Genomic DNA, 25,075 nt, shown 5'->3' with positions numbered 1-25,075 from the left:
ATGCAACCCTACATCCACTCGACCCATACCACTCAGATGTATCGTAGCCGCATGGCCCAGCACTGGCAGGTGTCAATTCTGTCTCAGTGCTTGTGGTACTCACAAGTCGGTCTGCTATTCAGTAATTTTTTATTATTTTACTATGAAAATGTCATTTAATCCTTTATCCAAAAAATTCTGAAATCTGAAAGACATCCGGTCCCGAGGGTTTCAGATAAAGAATTGCCTACCTCTGTCCCTTCCTCTAGGCCAACCTTCTCCAGAGGTATATCATAACATGTCTAAATTAGGCTGAGTTTAAAAGTTTTATATAACTTGTAGAACTGTATAACCCTTCCAACATGTTTACTGACCAGAGAAGATGGGTTCACAGTAGGAAAATGTGGATCTCTTGGCCAACTTCTTAACTAGAACAAGTAAAACAGGGAGCTCATTTTCTATTCCATTTGAATGTGAATTTTAACTCAGGATGAAGCCCATTAAGATATTAAGTATTTCCTTACAAGCAGCTGTCAATCCAAATACAGCAAATGTATTTCACCAAAATTAAAAAATAGAAGTTGGGTGATGTCTCAATAAAAAGACACTTATCACGAATAGCGCAAAGTCATTTGCAAGAGCTGGGCCTAGTGGTGAATCCAGGCCAAGAATACTTATTTTGACACATCATAGTATTGTTAAAACTGAACAGTCAAATGAGCTCCTTTTTCTCAAAGCCCTAGATGGGGGTGGGGGTGGGGGGTGGGGAAGAGAGGAGGAGGAGGAGGAGGAGGTGGTGCAGGGTTTGGCAGAAGGTGCATCTTCCCTCAAACAAAAACAAAAACTTATCATTTTACTTCTGCATATCTTCAGTACTTTGAAATGTCTTATTCTGGTGACAAATAAATACAATCATATTTAAGGCAAATATGTCCTAGATTATTGAATATACAAAAGAAAATATATTCTGAGCAAGAACCAAATTGCCTACATCAAAAGGGCTGCCCATCTGTAGGTCATTCTATTACTTTCTAAGATTAAAGCTATAAAATACCCATTTTCTCTTACCAAGGGCAAGTAAATTTCAAGCTTCAGAAAGTAATAAAACTTGCCCACATTTCCTGAAAGTGAAATTAACTTTGTGTCAAGATGTTATTATAAGTGATTTATGGATGAGTGAAAAAATGTTACAGAAAAATGTTAATTTCCATTAAACCAAAGGAAAAAAAAATAGGAAATGGAGTTCTCATAGCGGTGACTGCTGAATGAAGAAGAAAACAGTAAACATCTAACTCCTCAGTCGAAAGATTACCTTGACATACCTGCATTGCAGGAATTCTTTCTGCTTCAATTGCCCTCAAATACATCAATAACAACACCACATGGCAGATAAATAGCATGAATGAATACTGGAATATTTTTAAATCAAACTTAAGTACCTTCAATCCAATACTTTTAAACAGGTTGGAATCATGAACAAGACATTCCATGCAGTTTGGCAAGTATACAACTTCAATACAGAAAACAAAATCTCACTATCAAAATAGCAAAGGAAACGGCGAAGTTTTCAACCTCAACTTTCATAGTATAAAGCACTGTCTGCGGTAGCTGCCTTATTCATTATTATTACTCTGAATTAATATTTGAAGCAAAATATTTAATAGAAGCAGCTAAAAGCCTTTAATGTAGAATTTTAACAAAAGGTATTAAATGAAAGGGATGAATGCCAAGTATGAGGCTTTCTGCCAAATGCTGTTTAAATGGCTTTTGCTAAAACAATATGAAGATTAAAAACACCTTCTGGATGACAACACATCAGAAAATAAAATTAATGCAGTACTTTCATTAGTAGAATTGCATCTCCGTGTGATTTCTTCCATTATATTTCAAAATCAGTGGTACAATGCCTCTTGTGTCACAACAGGCTTTTAGGCAAGTCTCCCGCATCTCAGCGCACCTCTGTGCAAATCAACCCAATACTGCTACTCTCTTTAATGTAAACAAACTAGGCAATAAACCACTTGTTCCCTCAAGCTAGGTCCCTCTTGTAACAAACAAAATCTGATAAAAGAAAATATGCTTTCATCTAAATGTTTTGAATCAATTATGTCCTGGGAGATAAAAAGAAAACTGTCTTTGCAAAATAGGCTTCCGATTTACTCAACAACTGAACAAATACTAACAAAAAGCAAAGAACTTTCCATATCGCCTTATTACAAATTTATTGAAAACGTTTTTTTAACCTCAATCCATATTATGATTAAATCATTTGTCAGCACATCAAAGGATATTTCATTCCTATAAATTAGGCTTTCGAACTACGAAATTTTTTTCCATTAATTGTCCTATTTAAACTATATAATAATTTATGAGGTTGCATTTTCTGACCAAACATGACATCCACAATTTTAACTTATTGCACTGTTCATTGTGCATCAAAGCAACTACAGAGGCAAGAAAAAAACCATTCACTGTATTCAACTGACACACTGAAGTACATTGTTACCAGATGTTCACTTCATGTTCAAAATACAAAGTTGAGTGATCTTTATTAATTTCTTCACTTTTTGTTCTACAGTTACTTAGAATATTATCTCAAGGGCAACAAAGCATGACTAACATAGGCCAATTTAAACAAAAAAAATGTAAATCTTTAACAACTTTTGCACAGAAAAATCCATAAATTGGAATAATTTAGTGAGTGAAAAAGTATCGCAGAAGGCAAGGGAAGGGGAAGGAAAAAATACAATACAAATATTTTAAAGTTCTACGTGTAAATAGGTTGATAGAATAGTAAGAAAATATGCATGTTCAAATTATTTAATACTAAAACTTACCTCTATGATTTAGGTATAAATTTAAAGATCACCATATACTATTAATTGCAACTGCCTCACAAGGTTTACAAGTTGGAGAATCACAATACTTGATAAGGGCAAATCTGCTAATTGTTTTCAAAACAAATTCCTGGAGTCATGTTACATCTTAAATAAATAAAACACAACATAAATACGAGTTGACAACTATTATAATGGATTGGAGTTTTTTGTAAATCTCTAGTCACTGTCAGAAATAATCCATGTGGATTAATTTCATTCAGCCGAACAGACAAATAAGAATACAGTACTTTACATATTCTTTTAGATAACCAGATGAAAGCACAGATCCAATATTTCTGCAAACATTCTGAAATAAATGCAATTGTATCGAAGCACAATGTATTTTAGCTATTTCTTCCAAAATGTAAGAAAACACGCAAAATATTTGTTCATAATTAAAACAAAGAAACCCAAGCCGCTGATGTAAAATTTAATATTTAAATTCACATTTGAAAGTAAGTTTCCACCTAAAGACTTCAGATGAAATATGATCACCTCTTGAACATTTTGAAATATTACCCATAACACAGAACAATATGATGGTTAAATGGAATTCAGTTGCATTCTTATGTTTGTTAATTAAAATGTTACCAAACGCTTGCCATATGCAAAACTCCAAAACGTGGGGGAGTAAAGCAAATCTTGTCAAATCGAAAGCATTCAGATTATCTGAAGCACAAGTTTGGTAAAAAGCACTAAGATAAAGTACTGAATACTGTTGCTACCTAGTGGAATTTCAGTGCATTTCAATTGGGTAAAGTGCAGAAATTGGAAAATTCGCTGAATTCCCACAAGAGGGAACTACAAATCTTAATAAAATTCCAACACAAATTAATTACAATAAAGCTCATTATGAAAAGCTTCTCAATATATTCTTAAAACTTAGCAGACTTTGGATGGGCAAATATATCCAAGGAGAAATAACAATGACAGGATTTGGCAATAATGCTCAGAATCTGGCTTTTCAACCTGCTACTTGAGCAGTTAAGATAGTAGGAGCTGACATTAACCAGAAATGATGATTGGGGATGGTGAAGTAGATCTACGGTTAGAAAAAAAAATTAAGATATGAAATATTCATCTGGCTACCTTGCAGAATGAAAGCATTTCCCTTTTTGTGCAACAGTACTAGAAGCACATGAAAGTAGAAAGAGGAGAATCACTGAAAATAGTGAAGATGAAGTGACAAAGCACTGAAAGAGAGTAGCATATTAAAAGGGAAAAGCAATAATCCAAAGAAGTTAAATAAAATAAGAGAATGATAAAGTCAACAAACTGATAGAAACACAATGCAAGTACTATCCAAGGAAAAAATAACTAGTTATCAAAAAAAAGGGCAGAGAGGCATAGGAATAAGTCAGATGGGGAAAAAAAAAACAGCTTATCCCTTAAGTGCACCTCTTTTGACTCCAATGCTCTTCATTCACAATCAACGGTATCACCCTGGGAGTGGCAAAACATCAGATTTTTTAAAAATTGGATTATTTCAAGAATTAGTTTGCCTCTTGCTAACAAACTTTTATCCATCTTCTAGGATGGTATATTCCAGCCTCTTCAAGGCTGACAATGCTTCGTGATCAATGAGCAGAATGAAAAATTCAAGCATAACAAAATGAACAAGATCTATCTTGTCTTGAAACAGAAGCCTCAAAGCCTTAAATAAAATATTAAGAATGCAGAAAATTAATCTTGATGAAATAAGCAAATTTAGACTGGTTAACATACCGGCTCCAACTTATTATTTCATTACTAGATACCAAATGTTCTGTGTGTTGAGTTCTTTTTCCCAATTAAGGTAACATACCAAAGTAATTCCAAAAACAAGATCATGCCATCAAAAATTCAAATAGAAATTTAGCAGTGACTTGCATCCAACTTTTACACAAATTTTGAAAATGACAATTTGTACAATATATTTTCGCACACACTATATTAATGTATTTTAGAAGTTTCATCACAAACAATAAATGTATTTTGTTGTTATATTATTGATTCTTTAAAACAGCTTAATTAATCCATTCATCAGAGAGAATATTCAGGTTGACTTAGAGCTCCCAAGTCTAGATTCAAAATGATTAAAATGGTAATTTGTCCCATTTTTAACTGCTTTCCCCCCAGCATGCACATATGAGTGAAATGTACTGAAAAAGCATTGTTTGTGATAAACAGAAATTAGTTGAATTTCATCATTTAAAAATTAGGCAAGATGATTAATCAATACTGAAGCCTGGTCTTTAAGGCCTCACTGACAGCACTGGCAACAAAGGCATATTCACTTCTGTTTCATGACTTGGAAAACCACTCTCACCCTCGGGCAGTGGTTAAATATAGTTTACATGGGGGAATTTTATGAGTCACCAAAATAATAAATTCAAATTGTCCTTATAAATCTTTCACACAAGTAACAGACTTTTAAATGATACTATTCACGTAATGGCACAGTACATGTCAACAATTTTTCAGGAATGTTACCCATAAAAGCATGTGCTGTTATATGAATGTAATCCTAATGTTAAGATGGGGACATCATTCCAAGTCTACTGCATGTTTAAAAGGTTCTCAAAAAAGAATTCAGCAAATCAGAGCCAAACATGCAATAATTTCATTTTGTAGTAATTCTGCATAGGCAGCATTTTTAAAAGAAAATTCTCCATCCATAGATTTAAGCGTAAGAGTTTAAAGTTACTACACTTATAACCTTAAGAATGCATGAAGTCTCATGCACAAGTTAGGAGAATAAAATTTCAATTAATTATAGCAAGGTCAGTGATGTCAAACAGGAAATATTTGGGGGATAAATTCTGGGGTGTTCCTAGTGTTCAAGAATAACAAATTCAGGAACACAAGAAGTATTGGTTTGATTTTTAGCTAACTCAGCTGACACTGAACTATAAGATGACGTGGCAGGATGAGGGGAGTTAAATCTGGTAACTCAAAAGAAGAATTTGGGAACTTAAATCAGATACAGGTTCGGTGCTTCATCTCAGGATAACGAAGTCTAATTAATACGCATTTATTACATTAAGATGGAAAGAATTCTGAAAGTCACTGATTCACTTCTCACCAATTTAGTCACAATGCAGCAATATCCGCAAATAAAAAGACTGCTTCACTGCATTTTCAAATTTCTTATCATTGGACAAGATAAAGATTGTATCTTGGTTCCATCAGGCTGAATCACCAGTTCAGCCATTAGTTCAAAGAAAATATTCAGGTGGCATAAGTGAAGAAAAACAGACTGATTCCTAACATCAAACAGTGTTTAGAATAAATTTCAGAAAAATCCATCCCTTTAAGCTTTAGAAGGTTAAAATGCAAAGCAACCTTATAGAGGTACATAAAACACGCAGGGACATGAAAAGGTTAATTGGGGAAACAATAACTGCTGGCCCAGCTAGTGAAGCCTGAATGAATGTTTTTAAAAAGGTACAAAATATTTGGATTAGAAGTATTTCTTCAGAAAAATTATATATCCTGAAAGAGTTTTAATCATTTCTGGTGAAGTACTGAAATAGGATAGTAAAGGCAAACACTCACACTTTACAAATGGCAACCAACTGCCATTGTGGGAATATGGAATTTTTGGTTTCTCCAAAAGATTTTGGCAAACACGCAAAGTGAAATCTTTCAGTTATGATTTTCTAGCATAGCGAAATTTCTTCTTGTATCTACAAGTGTCACTGATGGGAAATAAGAGAGTAATATTGAGAACACAACTGTGAAAAAATTCCCCTCTTCATGTGCACTCTAAAATGATAGGTGCACAGTGGAAGCTTGATAATGGTTTGATGAGAACAGAAATGCTCTGAAAGGAATAATTAATTCACAAGCTGTGAAAAACAAACACAAGAACATTATGCAGATGATACTGATGTAAACCAGTTGTTTGTGTAAGTTAACAATGCCTACATTATAGAAAATTAAAGCCAAGAGAATTGAAAAATCCAGATAAAGAAACATGCCCTAAAGGCAGAAGATAGAGAAGGAAAATCACTTGAAATAAAAACATTGTAATCTAACCTTCTTGTTAGTAAAATCTCCTCAGTAGTATACATCAAATGAAAAGCAAAAGCCTTAACAGTGTCATGATGTTAAAACGCAGTGAGTAGAGTTCTTCACTCAGCGCTAATCCAGTGATTATCATATTTTTGGCGAGATTGGTTGAGGGATAAATGTTGGCCAGCTTCCTTCTTCAATATCAACTTTATTAAAAACGTTTCACGGGGCATTTAACCAAAGGATAGAATGTCGGATCATGCAGCCATCTTCTGGTACTGCAATCTTACAAGACACTTACTACCTTCAATGTCAAAAAGGTTAAACAACCATTTCATAAATCTTATCCAGGAAGCAAATTTCAAAGCAATGCATTTAGGATAAATTATGTACTTTGATATGCAGCTTATTCAAAGTGATGATATTCTTAAATTTGGGATTCTTAAAAATTGTTGTAGTAACTGCAGACTTTATGAACAGATCTACATTGAAAACTGTATTGCAAATTTAATATTTAATCAGAGGAATCTTGTTGTATTAAAAGAAAGCGCTACATTGAAAAATTGAATGGCTTTGAATTTTATTTTACAAACCTGTGCATTAGGATCTGCTAATGAATAAATCAATTTCTACTGAAGGACAAACCTGACTGAGTTATTAAATCATACATCAAGTCTAAAGTTGTCACTTCCCAGCAACTGCATTGACAAGCCATATACATTTGTTAAGCATCTGAACAAAAGAGATATACTGCCGTTTTATTTATTCGGTGGAATACAGATGTAGGGCTGCAATTTATCAACGTGACAACTAAATCTATCTTGTCGTACCTATAGCTATAATAAGAGTGTGCTGAGATCAACAAGTCTTTTCTTCAAAATTACTGATCTGTAAATTGCCCTTGACTGTTGTGGCAAATAAAAATCACCTTCTGCTGTCAATCTGGAACAATCTGGAGACATGACAAACATTTGTACATAAACAGAAAAAGAGTTGCCACGTGTGGCATTTTAAAAACTATCCACAGGAGTCGATCAAACAAACAACAGTTTAAAAGTAAACAGGATTTTACAAAAGTCTCTGATGTGATGAGCAGAATCCTATTCCAACAATGGTTTGGGCAGATTTGGATTGGTTCAAACACCACCGAATTTACTTCGTCATATTTACTTAAAATTGAGCAAATAAACTATTTTTGCCTTTTTACCCATGAGTAACAACAATTAACAACTTGGATAACGGCACTGAAGGACTCAAAGCAAAAATTTGTTGATTACACAGACTGGTGCATCATAAGTTATGTAGATGGAAGGATAAAATTATAGAGAAGGTAAAAAAGGGATGCACAGGTGGAGAGAGAAAGTGTGCGAGAGCGAGAGATTATAAAGCACGGAAACAGATTCTTTGGTCCAACTCGTCCATACTGACCAGAGATCCTAAATAAATCTAGTCCCATTTGCCAGCATTTGGCCCATAAGCCACTAAACCCTTCCTATTCATATACCCATCCAGATGCCTTTTAAATGCTGCAATTGTACCTGCCTCCACCAGTTCCTCTGGCAGTTCATTCCAAACACGCACCACCCTTGCATGAAAAAGGTGCCCCTTGGGTCTCTTTTATATCTTTCCCCTCTCACCCTAAACCCATGCCCTCTAGTTTTGGACTTCCCTACCCCAGGGAATAGACCTTGTCCATTTACCCTATCCATGCCCCTCATGATTTCATAAACCTCTATAAAGGTCATCCCTCAGACTCCTATCATTATCCTACCTACCTGTGACTCGACTTTCACAGAACTATGAACTTGCACTCCAAGGAGTCTGTCCAGCAATATTTCCCAAGACCTTCCCAATAAGTGTATACGTCCTGCTCTGATTTGCCTTTCCAAAATGCAGCACCTCACATTTATCTAAACTAAATTCCATCTGTCACTCCTTGACTCATTGGCCCATCTGATCAAGATCCCATTGTAATCTGAAGTAACCTCCCTCGCTTTCTACTACACCTCCAATTTTGGTGGCATCTGCAAACTTACTACCTATACTTCCTATTTTCATATCCAAATCATTTACAGAGGAACCTCGATTATCAAAATATCGGATTATCCGAAGGGGATCTCAAGGTCCCGATAGAAACACTACGTCAAAGAGCTACTTCAACCCTGATCGCGTCTTTTGTTTACTGGTACAATGATTAAAAACAAACTAGGCTCACTGAAATGCTGCTGAGAACAGTCCCGGACAGTCCAGGCACTGTCTCTAAATGACAGACCTCTGGCCCTCCATTACACCTTTTCCTGGCGTTCTCCACAGGAGCGTACTATAAACTCCCCTCCTTCCCTGATAATCTCTCCAACATTGCCCTATACAGGACAGAGTTGGATCCTCTGTGGGCGGTACGGTGGCACAGTGGTTAGCACTGCTGCCTCACAGCGCCTGAGACCCGGGTTCAAATCCCGACTCAGGCGACTGACTGCGTGGAGTTTGCACGTTCTCCCTGTGTCTCCGTGGGTTTCCTCCGGATGCTCTGGTTTCCGCCCACAGTCCAAAGATGTGTGGGTCAGGTGAATTGGCCATGCTAAATTGCCCGTAGTGTTAGGTAAGGGGTAAATGTAGGGGTATGGGTGGGTTGCGCTTCGGCGGGTCGGTGTGGACAAGTTGGGCCGAAGGGCCTGCTTCCACACTGTAAGTAATCTAATCTAATCCTGTCAAAACGGTGTGTGTGTGTGTGTGTGTGTGTGTGTGTGTGTGTGTGTGTGTACGCGCGCGCGTTTGTTTGTTTGTTTGTTTGTATAGAGAGAGACTTACCCCACAAAGGCAGCAGCAATCTTACTGTTGGTGTCCACTCCAGCTGCCCTGGGGAGAGGGCGTTCGATTTAGTTGGGGGCAGAGGGGAGGGGTGGGAGCAGACAGGGGACAGGTAGGGTGGGAGTCTCGCGCGCAGTGTGCTTTTGCCTAGTCTCCTGAACGGGGAGCAGACTTCACAGAATGCTCAGAGCCCCAGAGAAAATCTATAATCGAATAATCAATTATCAAAACGAAATAGTGCCTGCCCATCTCGTTCGGATAATCGATGTTCCTCTGTATATAAGCGAGGAAAAGCAGTGGACCCAGCACGGATCCTTGTGGCACACTACTGGTCACAGGCCTCCAGTCTGAAAAGCAACCCCCCCCCACCACTATCCTCTATCTTCTACCCTTAGAGCCTGTTCTGTATCCAAATAGCTAGCTCTTCCTCTATTCTATATAATTCTGTCTGGTTTCAAGTATCTCTGGGCATCCGAGTTCATTCTAAGTAAAATAAACAAACAATACAATTCACAGCCAACCTTGGAAAAACCAGTGTGGAAGGAGCTCACAGCAGGGGAGCAGCTTAGTTTTTTTTATATAAAGTGTAACCTTACTAGTTTTCTTTTGTTAATCTACAATAGTAGGTAAACTGTTTTTTTTCTGATATGTTGTTATTGAGATCTGTGTCTTGATTAAATTTTAAAAACATAAAATAGATATGAAGCTAGCCCACAGTATAGCTGACTCTGTAGATTGTTAAGGAGCAAACATTGCCTTTAGTAGAGTTATATGCTCTTCCTGTTGGATGTGAGAGATTAAGGAAAGTTTCCATGCTACTGATGATTACGTTTCCAGGAAGTGTGTATGGTTGTAAATCCTATCAGATCATGGAGATCGTTTGGAGCAAAGGAGTTAAAGGCAAATGAGGAATTTACAGGAGCTAGGTGGTGTGATGGATGGCAGTTGCAGGGAGGAAGATAAACCAAAGATACAGTCGGGTATATGGGTGACTTCCAGGAAGGGTAGGAGAGGTAGACAGGAAGTGCAAGTGACTCCTGTGGATATCCCCATCTCAAACAAGTATGCTGTTTCAGGAAGTGCAAGGGCGATGGACTCTCAGGAGAATGCAGCACTGACAGCCAGGTTACTAGTACGGAGACTGTCTCTAATGTAATGTAATGAGGGGTATGCCAGTTTCCAAGCGAGAGAGAAAGGAGAAATTGGGAGAGACAGATGTGAAAAGGGTAGGCAAGTGAGGTAATTGTTGATAGTAAATTAGGGCAGAAGAAAAGCTGAATAAGTGATGAGAGCTGAGATTAGGAGAGAGCAGGTTGGCCATGCTGAAAGCAAACCATGTGATAACAGAACCAGTGTCAGTTTGGTAGAAAAATGGGAAGGACAGGATCAGCCCCTAAAGCTATTGATCTGTGTTGAGCCCTGGAGACTGCAAGATCCCAAGCAGAAAATGAGATGCTGTACTTTAAGCTTGTGACAAGGCTCATTGGAACACTGCAGCAGTCCTGCGACAGAAAGGCTGGTGTGGGGAACACCGTGATAGGCTAGCAATTGAAAATTCAGGGTCACTGTTACAAACAGAATGTAGGTGTTCCACAAAGTGCCCAATCAGTCTGCATTTTGTTTCTCAATGTAGATTTTACCCACATCCAGTCCTATCTTGATAGTGGTTGCTTTTAGCACACCCAACAGTATTCAGTACAGCCTACCCATTCTCTCCTACTCTCATCATCACTTATTCAGCCTTTGGGTTCTGGTTTATCAATAATTCCATTATTTGCCTACTCCTTTCATTTCTCGCTCTCTCTCTGGGCTTCGCCTCCACCTTTATGCTCAGCTCCAACTCCTCCTAACTCAATCCACCCTCCACCACTCTCAACTCATCTTCAGCACTTCTTCCTAACTACAAATCACTTATCATTGAGTCAAAGAGGTCTACAGCACGGAAACAGACCCTTCAGCCCAATTTTCCTAAGCTGCCCAGTTTTCACAATTAAACTAGGCTCATTTGCCTGTGTTGGTCCTGATCCCTTCATACCTATCCATCCATGTCCTTGTCTAACTATTTCCTCAAATGACAAAAACTGTACTTGCTTCCATCACCACCTCTGGCAGCCCATTGCAGACACTTACCACCCATGTGAAAAAAATGCCCTCTGGATCAATCTGTATCTCTCCCCTCTCACCTTAAACCTATGCCCTCTAGTTTTCGACTCCCCTACCCTTGGGAAAAGCTGTTGGCTATAGTTTTGAATCACCATATCTGAAGTGTTAAGTCAGCTTGGTTCTTGTTTAAAACCTGAAGGTTAATCTATAAGCAAAAGTCAAACATTATAGTGCGGCTTACTGTTGCTTTATTTGTTCCACCTTACCCATTCCATTCTCAAAATGTACAACCTTGTTTCTTGAAGAACTCTTTCTGGTTTCTTGTTTGTGTTACTGATCTCTTCAGGAACAAATCTCAGGTACTGTGGAATGTGATTGTGATGCTAAACAACAGAACTGTATTTAACCTAGCATATTCCTTTAAGAACACTGCTAAAGTAATCTCGTTGGCTCATGTTCTAATTAAAGCCTTTTGTAAAACTGTAAAGTTAGAGAGCAAATGTAGTAGCTTATAAATCTCTAGCTTCTGGTCTTCGAAACAGACAAAGTTATTTGTTAAACAAAAACAAGAGATTGGTGGTTTTATTGTGAATGTGCTGGAGCATGTTTTACATAAAGAGTAGGGCAGTGATCGCATCGGGTTTATTTTTTCCAGAAACAGAAACAAGAATTACTGGAGAAACTCAGCAGGTCTGGCAGTATCCATGAAAAGAAAACAGAGTTTACTTCCAGGTCCAGTGACCCTTCTTCAGAACTTTTGCAAAATAATAATTCCTAAAGAAGTTAGAAAACAAACTTTTAAAGTAAAAGAATGGCAGCCATATTTAATTTAGTGACTTTGTAGTGTTGATCACATGATACACTGCTTTCTAACAATAATTGAGTTAATAAGAGTGAAAGTAATTGAAACAAGAAGCAAGTGCAACACTTTTAAGCCATGCAATACTTTTAATATATTGCTAGCAGATCTCTCGCAGCAGCATTCTTTACTCAATTAGAACATATGCTAATTAGTTATCCCAATGACAGTTCCTCATGGAATGTCATTTATACATGTGAGCCAACATGAAGGTAAAGCAAAAACAAAAATTGTAAAATAATCTAGCTGCAAGTAAGGATTGATTTGAAATACAATATAGATATACACACACACATACAGGTAGTTCTGGAATAGCAGATGTTTCGGTAACGTGATCTGGGTATAACCATTGATGAATTAGGGAACAGTATTTTCGAGGATGCTTACCTCCATTGCTAATAATGCAATTCCAGCAGGGATTGGTTCACGCACTTTGTTCTGCGCATGTGCCAATGAGCTGCCGAGAGAGAGCAGCTTTCTGTGTCAGGTACTGTACACAGAGCAGCTTCCTTACATTTTTCAAAATATACTGTGTTAAATTTACTTTTGTTTTGTTAATAAATATAATTTCAAACTTCATTCAGGCTTTGCTTTAGACCGGTGGTGATTTTTGAGCGATCATGAGTGATATTTTCTGCTGATCTGCCCCTAACTTTACTTTTCCCACAAGCCCTTTATTTCTGTTAAGCGAATTTCTCTTAAGTGAGGTTTTACTGGAATGCAAACAAGGCATTATAGGAGAACTACCTGAACGTATACAATCATCTTTTTAAGTATCAAATTTATGCTGACAGCTATTGTTGCACCCATTGCACTGACATAAAAGTATATGCAATAAAACTGAAGTATGCTTAAAACTATACGTCATTTTCTCCACAATCTAGAGAATGACTGTTATTCCAATCACAGCAATGAGTGTTTAAGTTTTGTTTTACATTTGTTTTCCAAAATCTGGAAACTACGTTAAGATCAATAAAAGCTGTCAGTGATGCAAAATCTCAACTTGTTCATTAATGCTCTGTTTGCCCTGTCTTCCTAACGGGTAGCTCCTATCCTATAAATGTAGTTGACATTTAATAGCTTTGTAAAAAGACACCCAACAAGTTAAGCTGATATATCAAACCACTGAATGTAGCTCACCACCATTCTTTCAAGTGAAATCAGGAAAAGGCAAAAAATATGAGCCTGACTGGCAGCACCCATATCCTGGAAATGAACAACTCACTACAGGTACTCTAACAACATAAATAATTTAATCGTAAATAACCATTTGTAAAGAATCAAAAACTCCTACAACTGAACAATATATTAACTAAATTATGTATTAAGGGTACAAAACACTCATTTTAACAAAACTTAAGTATGCAAAGTTGTATATTTAGCAATATTCAGTTATAAGTGCATGTGAAAAATTTAAAAAGAAACTTACATCTAAGATTTTCCTGGTGTAAGCTGTTGCATGAAGGAGAGAAAATACTGCCACTGGTACCAAGCATACTGTGTAAATCTAGATAAGGAAAAGGTTTAGAAATACAAGTCAAAAAAATCTGATAAAAGGGTCCATGTCATTTGACCAAGGCTATTTCAATTTTTACTAAGCTAATTTACGTGAGGTAGCATTGTCCTGGGACAAAACAGAACGCTGACTTGCAATTTGTTGGTCTATATTCAAGCAGCCAAATTGATTGCCAATTATGCTTGTGGCAATTATTTAACTGACATTGACAATAAGCACAGCTGACACTAATCCAATTCTCTAAGATGTCTTACGTAACCTCTATCGGCATCGTTCCCGATCCGTCTAATCTAAATCTGAAACCACTGAAAAGCTGCGTGTATATACACATTATATGTATCCTTAAAAGATTACTTTCAAATCAAACAAAATATCATACATGCCACAAGATACTTTGTTTGTGGATAAGTGAACTTTGAAATTATGTAGCTTATAACCACAGGACCAGCAACTGCAGTTTGTGAGAGAACGCCAAACTACAACTACAGGTAGAAGTATTTCTCAACATCCTATGCGTGCAGCAGTTTTCACTCTTAACCAATCACAGATAGCCACTCGAAAACCAAACAAGCTTGAATGGCTAAAGGGTCTACTTTATGAAAAGAATCACCACCAAGTCATGCAAAAACATGGTCTATACTTAGAGCTCTCTACATTAGTGTGGAGAAAAGTACTTCTGGTGCTGCTTACCCTGGCACCTAACAGAGAGAAAACCTGCTGGATTAAGCCACAATCAACTGACTGGTATGCGTCTCAGCCTATCAGGGACCTCAAAACCTAATGGTCCACTCTGGCAGAAGCTGAGAACCAGAGACTGGCAGCATCTGAAAACTAGATATTGTTGCTGGAAGCTAAGATTACAGAGCCATAAAGGGCCACAAATGCAAGGATATTTTGAGTGGAATTCTTTTGGACTACCACAAAGGGAGTTGTGGGGACAGTGGGGACTCAGAGGTAAGGGCAAAGTGGTGACTTTCATGAGACAATCTACCATGAATGCTCTCACATTCTCCCAGATTGAGACAAATAGAGCCTACTTCCAGAATCTAATGGGCAGGCTGCCCGAGAAGCCAAATAATGTAATTCGGTCAATTAGTTCAGTTGACGTGAGAAACAGCGCTGAGAGAAGCAGAATGATTTCAGACTTCAATTCCTGTAATGCCAGAGATAATCATAAAGGTGGGCTAACTCCACCTTACCCCCTATTTGAGGAATGGTGATCCTCAGGTTAAACTTAGCATCAGTAATCTCTCTCTAACTAGCCAGCAGTCAATTGTCCTCTGGGACTATGAAAGTAAAAGGCACCAATCAGACTGACGGCAGGTTGACTTAATTGCTGATGGTTTGGGATGGTTGCTTACAGACCTTCCCTACCCAGAACCTAATTGCTGGTGTTGAGAAGGGAACAGATAGCTCAGCTGTACCAATGCACCTGATTATTTGCCCTTTTTATCATCTCTAAGGTTGGAAAAATGTCACCTCATTCTTCAGCAAGCACGAGCACAAAAGGGAAAGGGAAACAGACACCATGGAAGGTCCTAGAAATGAAAATTTGTGACAAGATTAACTCTTCCTTGGAAAGTGTGGATTAATTAATGAAAGCCAGCAAAAAATTGTTAAAAGCTTAGTGTTTAATTAATTAAATTTTTTTGATGATGAGGGCAAAGTGTCATAAACAGGCTTGCCAGCAAAGTTGAAATCTGTATGAAAAAGAGAGACTATGGCAACATGTATACAAAGATGACCAAACAATAGGAATTAGAATAGGTAAAAGGCTGCTTTTTGCACTAGAGGAATGTATACATTGAGGTTAAACCAGGAATCAGTACAAGGACCACTGCCTCTCTTGATTATATAATGACCTAGACTTGGGTGTACAGTACATAATTTCTAAGTCTGCAGATGACATAACTTGGAAGTACTTTGAAATGTGAGGATACAATGATAGAGTTCAAGAGGACAATTGCAAGCTGGTGGGACAGGTGGACATCTGACAGATGATGTCCACCTATTCCACCAATTTGTATTCATCCTGATACTTAACACAGAGAAGTGTGAAGTGCTGAATTCTGGAATGAAAGAGGAGGAGAGGCATTTTAAAATAGAGGATATAATTCTATAAAGGGTGCAGAAAAAGAAAGACTTGACAGTGTACGTACACATATTATTGATGGCGATAGGGCAAGTTGAGAAACCAAGGCATACAGAACAAGGTACGTGATTAGTTCATGGGTAGGGGCAGTCAACGAACATCGACAAGCTCTTTCACAGAGCAGTCCACCATGTCTTCCAACAATGTTCAAATGTCCTATTTGCAGGAGGGATTACAGAATGAAGTAGCTGGATTTTTCCCTCATAAACCCAAAGTTGCTGAGGGGAATGCTCACATTCCATTTGCTGCTTTTATCATAAGCCCTAGTGCTCCAAATTGTAATGTACAATCTGAACCCTTTATAAGTTGCAGCCAGCTAACACTTGAGTGTGCTGCCCTACAACCCAATCCAACCTCCTGCCCAGCTGCCAACTGAGGCAGTTGTCAGACTTGCATTTGCAGAAGATTTAATAAATAAAGGCCATATTGTTGATATTACAGGTTCCTTGCATTTCTAGCCTTGACAGGCTTCTCCCTGCATTTTTTCTGCTAGTAACTGGGGTTGCTGTTTTAGTTCACCATAATTTCAAAGGTGAGGTGTTATGAAGATATCTTATATTTAATGCTGCTTGGAGAACTTAGTTCTGAAATATTGTAGAAAATGGATTTATTCCAGGTTTTGTGGAACTACTTGAAATAGTTTCTTTAAAAAAAACATCAAATGTTCACTGCAGAAATAGCACCTTTTCAAGAAAAAACCTTTCCCTCATATACTATTTGCTTTGGTGAGGACAGCTGCTGGAGCTATTTGGAACAGTAGTTGTTTTGGAGAGGTTCTTGTTTTACCTAACTGAGTTGGAGGGAAGTCTAAGAACAAGTTGCCCAGTTGTTCTCATTTCTAAGTTAATAAAAAACCCTTGAGTTCAAGATGAAATATTTACGTTCTTTTGAAAGAGACCGATTGTATTTCCTGAGCAACGGTATTTACAAATCTTCAGAGACTCGCATGTAATTAGTGACACACCCACACGTGCCTGAACAAACTCTGAAACATTCTCCACTTTATGCTTTGGCCTTCAAGAATCATGCACTGGCCAAATGGTCCTGTTTTTCAGAAAGCCAATACTTGCAGAGAAATCCATTATCCTCCTCATTTCCTCAAGAATGTGTACACGTTTACATCTGTATTTTGGAGAAATGGAGGGTCAAGTACTTCATAAATACTTCTATGTTACAGACTGTATATTACTGCACATTTATTGAGTAAACGGTGTTTGGATATTCAGAAACCTGGTTAATAGATCTTCTTGTTTAAAATCTGATGTAACTACGGCATTTACTTGGTCAACTTGACAAAATACATTTTTTCCCCCAGTTATGTTGTGACTGAAGGGTGTAGTGGGTCACACCTTGAGCCTCAGCCACAATATACTAGGTTTTTGTAGTATGGGAAACTTCAAGCTTCAGCACAAGGAATCCCTACTGTTCATAAAGGGAAGGGTAGGGTCTCTCGCCAGGGAGAAGGGTTTGGATCATATGTGCGTGTTAAAATTCTGTTGTGTTTTACGTAGGTTTGAGCCATGTAGATTTAACTTCTTGCTCTAAAAGGATGGCATTACCCTTGATATCCTATGACAGGGTTGTGATAAGAAACAAGATCTCAGATCATACAGATTGACAAAATGCATAAACAAGACCTGGACTTGGTGTAAAATGTTACTCAGAAAACTGGCAATTTTTTTTTTAAAAAGTGTCAATTTTGCAATTTGCAAGCATTCCATCATCCCTGGAATCTTCCACAGTCATAGCATCATTTGTTGCATTCATTTCATATAACTGTAACCAATGTCATTCTAATTGACTGATTGGAAGGATGCTCCAACTGACCATCTTTGCAATGTGAAAGAGTTTTCATTACATGTAAATACAGAAACTAGGTTTCAGGAGCAAATCAACAAATTCTACAGTAGAAACAATTCAATGAAAGTTCACTTGACTGGGAACTGGTTTCACCGAGTGTCATCTTGGGTGGAAAGGCTGAATAACTGGGCATCTAACATTTGAGTTTAGAAAGTGAAAAGTGACTTTATATGAAAAGTGCAAGATCTTAACTGGACATGGCAGATGCTGAAAGGATGCCTCTTCGTATGGGAGAGGCTAGAACAAGGGGATGCAGTTTAAAAATAAGAGCTGTCCTATTTAAGGTGAAGATGAGGCAAATTTTCTGTTCTCAAAAGGTTTGAGTGTCTTTGGAATGTTTTCTTCAGAAATTAGTGGAGTCAGAGTCATTACCTATTTAAAGGCAAAAAGGAGATAGATTCCTGACCATCAAGTCAGTCAAAAGTTATTGGTAGTAGGCAGGAAAATGGATCCAAGACCATAATCCTATTGTGAATGGCTTACTTCTGCCTCCTAAATCATGATATGTAAATCCAGTTTAAGGAACCCGTGTAAAGCAATCTCCAGGAGACACTGATAAGTAGGTTGTGTCATCTGCAGTCTAATTATAACCTGCCCAAATCAAAGCTTAAAACAAAAAATCAAAGCTTAAAACTAAAAACCAAAACAATTTGCTCCACTTAATTGCAGAAAAGTTTAACCATTTCACAGCTAAATTGGGTAAATCAGCTCTTTTAAGACTGAAACATAACATGAATGTGGCATGTATTGGAGGGACGGGGAGAGGGCTTTCAGAAGAGTGCTCGCTTGCGACCAAGGTTGCCCTTTTGCAGACATTAGGCTGAGATCAATCCACAACTTCAGGGTACCCTTGGCATAAATCATATATGTCCACTAAAAATAGAGAATTTGTCTTGATCAAATTTGGTGGATTCCTGTTTGTTTTCATACACACCTCCAGACTACAAAAGAACTGCATCGACTTTTGGACTATCAGAGATTGCAATCCTATCTTATTTGGCCACAAGTGTTAGTTTTCCTTACCTCTCCTGTTTCCTTATTCCTCATTATCATTTGACTGCATTTTTCAGCCTATCACGATTACATATTTTCTTGCTTTCCTGTTTCCTCTGCCTGCATCTCCTACTTGCGGTTCTTTATTGAAATCTGCTCTTGATTTCTGCTGAGAATAACTCACTGTCATCTCTTTCTTCACTGGTTTCAGACTGATAGGCAGAAATTAGAAAATGTGAATAAATTATTCACACAAAACTACAGTATTTATAAAATACTACACCTGAGCTTGCAGAAGACAGTAGTTCAATCTCTCTCACTCTTTTACACACATTTTAAAAAAAAAGCAAACTACTGCAGAGGTTAGAAATCAGCAATAAAACAAAGTAATGGAGAATCTTAGCAGACCTGGCAGCATCTGTGAATTGAGAAACTGAGTTCAAAAACTCTGATCCAATAACACGTCTTCAGAACTGTTGCCAGACTTGCTATGTTTCTCCAGCATGCACTTGTTTTTTAAACTTTAGAACAGTTAATATTTTTCCTAACTCATCTGAGTCATTGTTTAGAAATACACTTCAACCAGTTAGATTCAAATAAAACATAAACTATCTTGAGATTACTAAACTGAAGAGACCTGTTATTAAACGTGTATTTTCTTTGATTTAAACTTGGTAGAATGATTGTGGGAAGAATTATAATGTGGCACAAATAATTATATACAATACCAGCTGTTTTCCTGTGATGTGGATCTTGGTTTTGATGATGAGCTATTAAGACACAACTGTGATTAATCTGGCCTGTTCTTTCAGGATCATAACTTCTGGTGAGAACATGAGCAAATCTGGGTTAATCTAAGTTTTCCATATCCACTTACCCTATGTTACTTGTTTGTAAACTTGGCTCCATTTCAAAATGACTGGCTTGCTACAGAGTGCATTTACGGTAATAAAAATTACATAAGTAGATATTTAGGCAGAATCAAAAGCACAGCCAACTGCTAAGATTTCAGAAGGGAAGAGGGGTAGTGAGACACAGGAATGTGGGGTGGGGACTCCAGAACAAAGTTATAACTTAAGACATGGCTACCGATGGTGATAGAATTAAAACCAGGGATGCTCAAGAAGTCAGAATGAGAGCAGCATAGATATCTTAGAAACTTCTGGGGCTGAAGGTTACCGAGACAGGGAAGATAGTGATTTGAAAACAATAATTTAAGAATCATCTTCTATTCAGGTAAACCAACATTATAGATATAAGGAATTTTGAGTGTCAAGAGTCATGCAATACGATTTTGGAGTTTGTATTTGTGGGAAGTAGAATTCGGGAGACCACCTAGGCAGGGGTTGAAATGGTCAAGTCTAAACGGTGTAAAAAGTCATGGATGAGGTTTCAGTCATAGGTGAGCTATGACTACAATTATGATGGATACATGCTAGTCCATAGTGGATTCACCATTACATTTTTAAAACTCAGATATATAGGAATTGTCATCTTTTTCCACTACTTCTATTCATTGTTGGAAGATTGCTTTTTAAATCTTGACTTAAAAAAAAGCAAATAGCTGAGTGGACTGATGGAAAGAAATAGTGTGAAAAATAGAATATCAACTGGCATAATTGTCAGCTAACGTTGCATGAAGGAAGACTAAGAGTCTGATTATGTAATAACTTAAATCTCTTACAAAATGCTCTGTACATGGAAAAATCAATAACTAAAGACATGGCAGATTCCTGCTTTACCTGCCATTTTCCAATATCAATAGGAAACAAACAATACCAAAAAGTTGTGATATCTCTATTGTTACACATTTCACTAAAAGTGTGGCCATTGTACAAACACTTGGATGACTTGTCAGTTAAGCCTCCTGGATTACACTATATATATTTATTGGAAATAATCAGGTAGGCGGAAGGGAAGAGAAACAGCGACAAAAGGCTATTCCTTTCAGCAAGACCTTATCCCCAGATTTTTCTTTTTTAAATGCAGTAAATCTTGTCACAGGATCTGATTACAGTCATAAAAATGATTGAGTTTACACAATAAAGCACAGTGAAGGATACAGGTAATGGGATGGGATGTAATAAAGATGAGCGAGTACAGCAGGTAGTGGCAGCTGTCCTCTAAGAGTGCCTGTGTGACATAGGCTCTGCTGAACCGGAATCTGGGTAGCCTCTGATGAAGCCGGCAAGCACTTGTCAGGGCATTAGCGAGCAACGCTCTCTGATAGAACTGTCCACCTTCAGCAACTCTATGAAGAAGCAGACAAAACATTCAGCTTCTTTATATGCATCGACAATTAATAAAAGTGTGGCACTGAATTGTGGTACTTGGCAGAGCAAGTGCAAGGTGGGAAACAGAATTTACTGTAAATGTGTGTTTTTGTTTTACTTAGTTTTGGATAACTTTTCTACAATGTAGTTTTCCTTCTTTTCTTTAAAATATGAGCGCGCCAACTCGGTGTCAAGCCCTGTGGAATCCAGTCATTACGCTCAAGAATTTGTAAATAAAGCGAGGAGAAATCAATAGCCTGATTTCTTTTTGTTCAAAATGTTAAACAATATCCCACCAACTTAATTTCAAAAGAATTCAAAAGCAAGTTAACTGGGTAAAGGCACTGTCCCAAGAAAGTCCCACATGGCTCCAGGATGGTGCTATCAATTTAACCAAATAAATCTGTGTCACTCACCAGAATAAGTATTCAAAAGACTCCCTCCCATTCACTTATCCAGAAAGAAACTTAACATCATTTATGGGTCAGAAATGCAGGATGATCTGCAACCAAGCAGGAACAATACCAGCCCTCTGTGACAAATCTAGGTCTTCAGGTTTTACACAGTTCGGCCAGCTATTCAATAAGTAACAGTGCCCTGGAATACCGTGAAATTACCACTTTGAACTTTTACCAGAGTGTATAAGCATCAAATACTTAATGCCTTTAACCAAAATCTCATTGTTCATTACTTGAGCAAAGATTTTATGCTCTTCACAGAAATAAATAAATATTTTATCAAAATATTGGAAACAAATTACAAGCAAATGAGTAAAGCAGGTGTACAATAATATTTCACTACATAATATTAGTCTACAGTTTCACCTCTCTTTTTATCAAGCAATCAGACGAATTTTATTATTTTCTGTTTAGATGCTTTTTGCACTGAATTTAAAAAGGATTTACTTGGTTTCACTGATCCTAATGTAGTAAAATATCAGCAGCAATTACAACCAATAACAGTCTGTGATTGATCATTCCCTCACAGCACATTTTCTGAGAAGTTAGGTTGTAAAACAATGATGTGGAGGTGCTGGTGTTGAATTGGGGTAGACAAAGTTTAAAAATCACAACATCCAAAAGGTTTACTTGGAAGTACAAACTTTCAGAGTGCTAGCTCCCTGACAAAGGAGATTTTTCATTTTAAAACAAGGCAGTACATTTGGGAAGGGGATTCACTAATTTGCAAGCATAAAATTGGCTGAAAAGTAGGAATCAGGATAAACACAATGAATATTTTTCAGACTGGAGAAAAAGTTGTAGTGGAGTTTGCCAAGGGTCACAATTGAAATCTTCAGTCTACCTAATTGTATTAATGATCTAGATCTTGGAATGCAGGAGACAATTTCAAAGTTTGCAGACAATATCAGTCTTAGAAATATTGCAAACTGCGAGGAGGACAGTGAAAAGCTACAAAAGAACATGGACGAATTACTGGAGTGTGCAGATACTTAGGAAATGAAATTCAGAATAGGGAAGTAGTTGGTGACACATTTCAGCAGAATGAACATTGAGAAACAGTATTAATATTTAAATAAAAGGTGTACAGAGCAGAAAGGCCTGGGAGATGTCATGCTATAACTGGGAACAGTATATCAATAATCATGCCACATTATAGCATGTTATAACAATAAAAATAAGTACAGAAGTACAACATCCCAATGAGACCAAAATGACTAATTTCCCTGACAACTATTCAGAAACAACATAATTTATACCAAGTTTAGTCACTAAGGAAGAGAAGAAAAACACTACTTAGTGGCAACACTATTTATTGTTGTATGAACAGGTGGATGCACTGTACCTTTAAGAGAGTTAAAAGCTAGAAAAAAAACTATGTGACAGCACCAAGTGTTCTGAAAAAAGATACAATGTAACATGCGTTCCAGCTACTGGGGTAGCCAGTTGCCTGGAAATGACAGAACAGATTCGAATTAGACCAATCAGTTTAAATTATACCCCGAAAAATACCAAACTCCAATCCAGTTTGAATTTAGTATATTGATAATCTTAAAAGCCAATGACACAATCCAATGCTTTGGGGGTACAAGACTGGGGAAAACTGAACAGTTGAGAGGAGAACTGCCAAGCCACAATCATAGAACATAGAAAAATACAGCGCAGTATAGGCCCTTTGGCCCTCGAGGTTGCGCCGACCCAAGCCCACCTAACCTACACTAGCCCACTATCCTCGAAATGCCTATCCAATGCCTGTTTAAATGCCCATAAAGAGGGAGAGTCCACCACTGCTACCGGCAGGGCATTCCATGAACTCACGACTCGCTGAGTAAAGAATCAACCCCTAACCTATACCTACCTCCCCTTAATTTAAAGCTATGCCCCCTCATAATATATCATGTAAAAAGACTGCCTGAAAAATAGCTCTCTCAAAAGATACTTTTAATTGATCAGTAACCTGTGAAATCCCTAAGAAGATACAAAGATTCAACATTTGATTTTTTTTTTCAAAAGTTGATTTCCGGTGATTCTTAACGGGGGTGGGGGGGACGGGTTCCAAAGCTTACCGGTCTACTATTATAGGAGGGAAAGTAAAAGATAGGAGAGATAAAAGGACTTGTAAGTAGTTGTTAGTTAATTATTCTCTCTTATACTTTAAGAAATAAACTTGTTAATTTTTACCTTAAATAGTTCTCGGTCTCAAATTTACATAGGTTACTGCACGGGATGACTCTTTTCTATGTTGCTGGTTTACAGTAAGTCAGAGAGTTTATCCCATGACGTAACAATTGTTAAAGTTAACAAGTACAGTGAAATAAGGATTTTCAAATCATGCAACTGAAATGGCATCTGTTCAAAACCAATGATTACACATACACACAATCATGGTATGATAGATAAAAGACAAATGGTGTAACATCTCCTACAGTGGTGGGGGAAGGGGGAGGAGATAAACAAAATTCTGAAGTTCAAGATTCCACACCACAAAGTGCAGATTTATTTTCAGTCCTTTGATTTTTGCAATGCTGACATGCTGTTGTCTGCAGACTGATGGGTGCTCATCTGTCCTGCCCTGATAAGGAACAAATGAACCAAATACGAGAAAACAAGATGTTTTCCATTTGCAGGCTCTATATTTCTTTTCCTCTGCAGCTCTTGGCACTGACATTTTAAAACACTGCAGCTGAACAGTCAAAGGGCTGTTGTCAGGCTAAATCCTTAATTTGAAAGACTGTCAGTATTGCTTAGTCTCAAATTCTCCCTTTAACAACTTCAAAAAGAAATACTGTTTTTGGTCAGTGTTTGACTTCCCTTTTTTGAACTGCATCATGTGAAGCTGGTATTCCTTATTTCTTGACTGAAGTGCTCATTCAATGTCCTTCTCTTTGTAATTTTCCCTCTCATTGCTTCAAAATCCAGCATTGTATCACACAGCTCAACAACATATTGTCAGAAACCTCACTTTTTTTTAAAAAATATTTTTGGTTGAAACTGTGAGCTAAAAGTTGAAGGTGACTTTTGGACTGTGGGCACTAGCTTGTTTTCTCAAAAAGAAAGAACAAACTGATCTTTGTTTGGAGTATCTGGCCTGAATATTAATTGCAATTTGATTTATGTTTAAAGAGCGCTGTAGACATTTCAGTTCCAGGATTGCACTTTACTCAAGTTTTGGCAAATGTTTCATTGTTATCAAGGTGCC

At 37.4% G+C, this 25,075-nt stretch overlaps 1 protein-coding gene across 5 annotated transcripts in view; it reads right to left on the bottom strand.

The window, feature by feature from the left end:
- Positions 1-25,075, bottom strand: part of LOC132820468 (transmembrane protein 33-like) — a 158,353-nt gene that overhangs the window by 114,561 nt on the left and 18,717 nt on the right. For all 5 annotated transcript variants that reach the window (XM_060832639.1, XM_060832637.1, XM_060832640.1 and 2 more), the window contains 2 exons: positions 21,209-21,396; positions 14,054-14,121 (listed from right to left, as the gene is read on the bottom strand). In XM_060832639.1, the coding sequence (XP_060688622.1) occupies positions 14,054-14,121; positions 21,209-21,396 (256 nt within the window). The remainder of the gene's footprint in view (positions 1-14,053; positions 14,122-21,208; positions 21,397-25,075) is intronic.

The sequence above is a fragment of the Hemiscyllium ocellatum genome, chromosome 11, assembly GCF_020745735.1.
Source record: "Hemiscyllium ocellatum isolate sHemOce1 chromosome 11, sHemOce1.pat.X.cur, whole genome shotgun sequence".
NCBI lineage: Eukaryota > Metazoa > Chordata > Chondrichthyes > Orectolobiformes > Hemiscylliidae > Hemiscyllium > Hemiscyllium ocellatum.
This window is presented reverse-complemented; position numbering and strand designations above follow the sequence as displayed.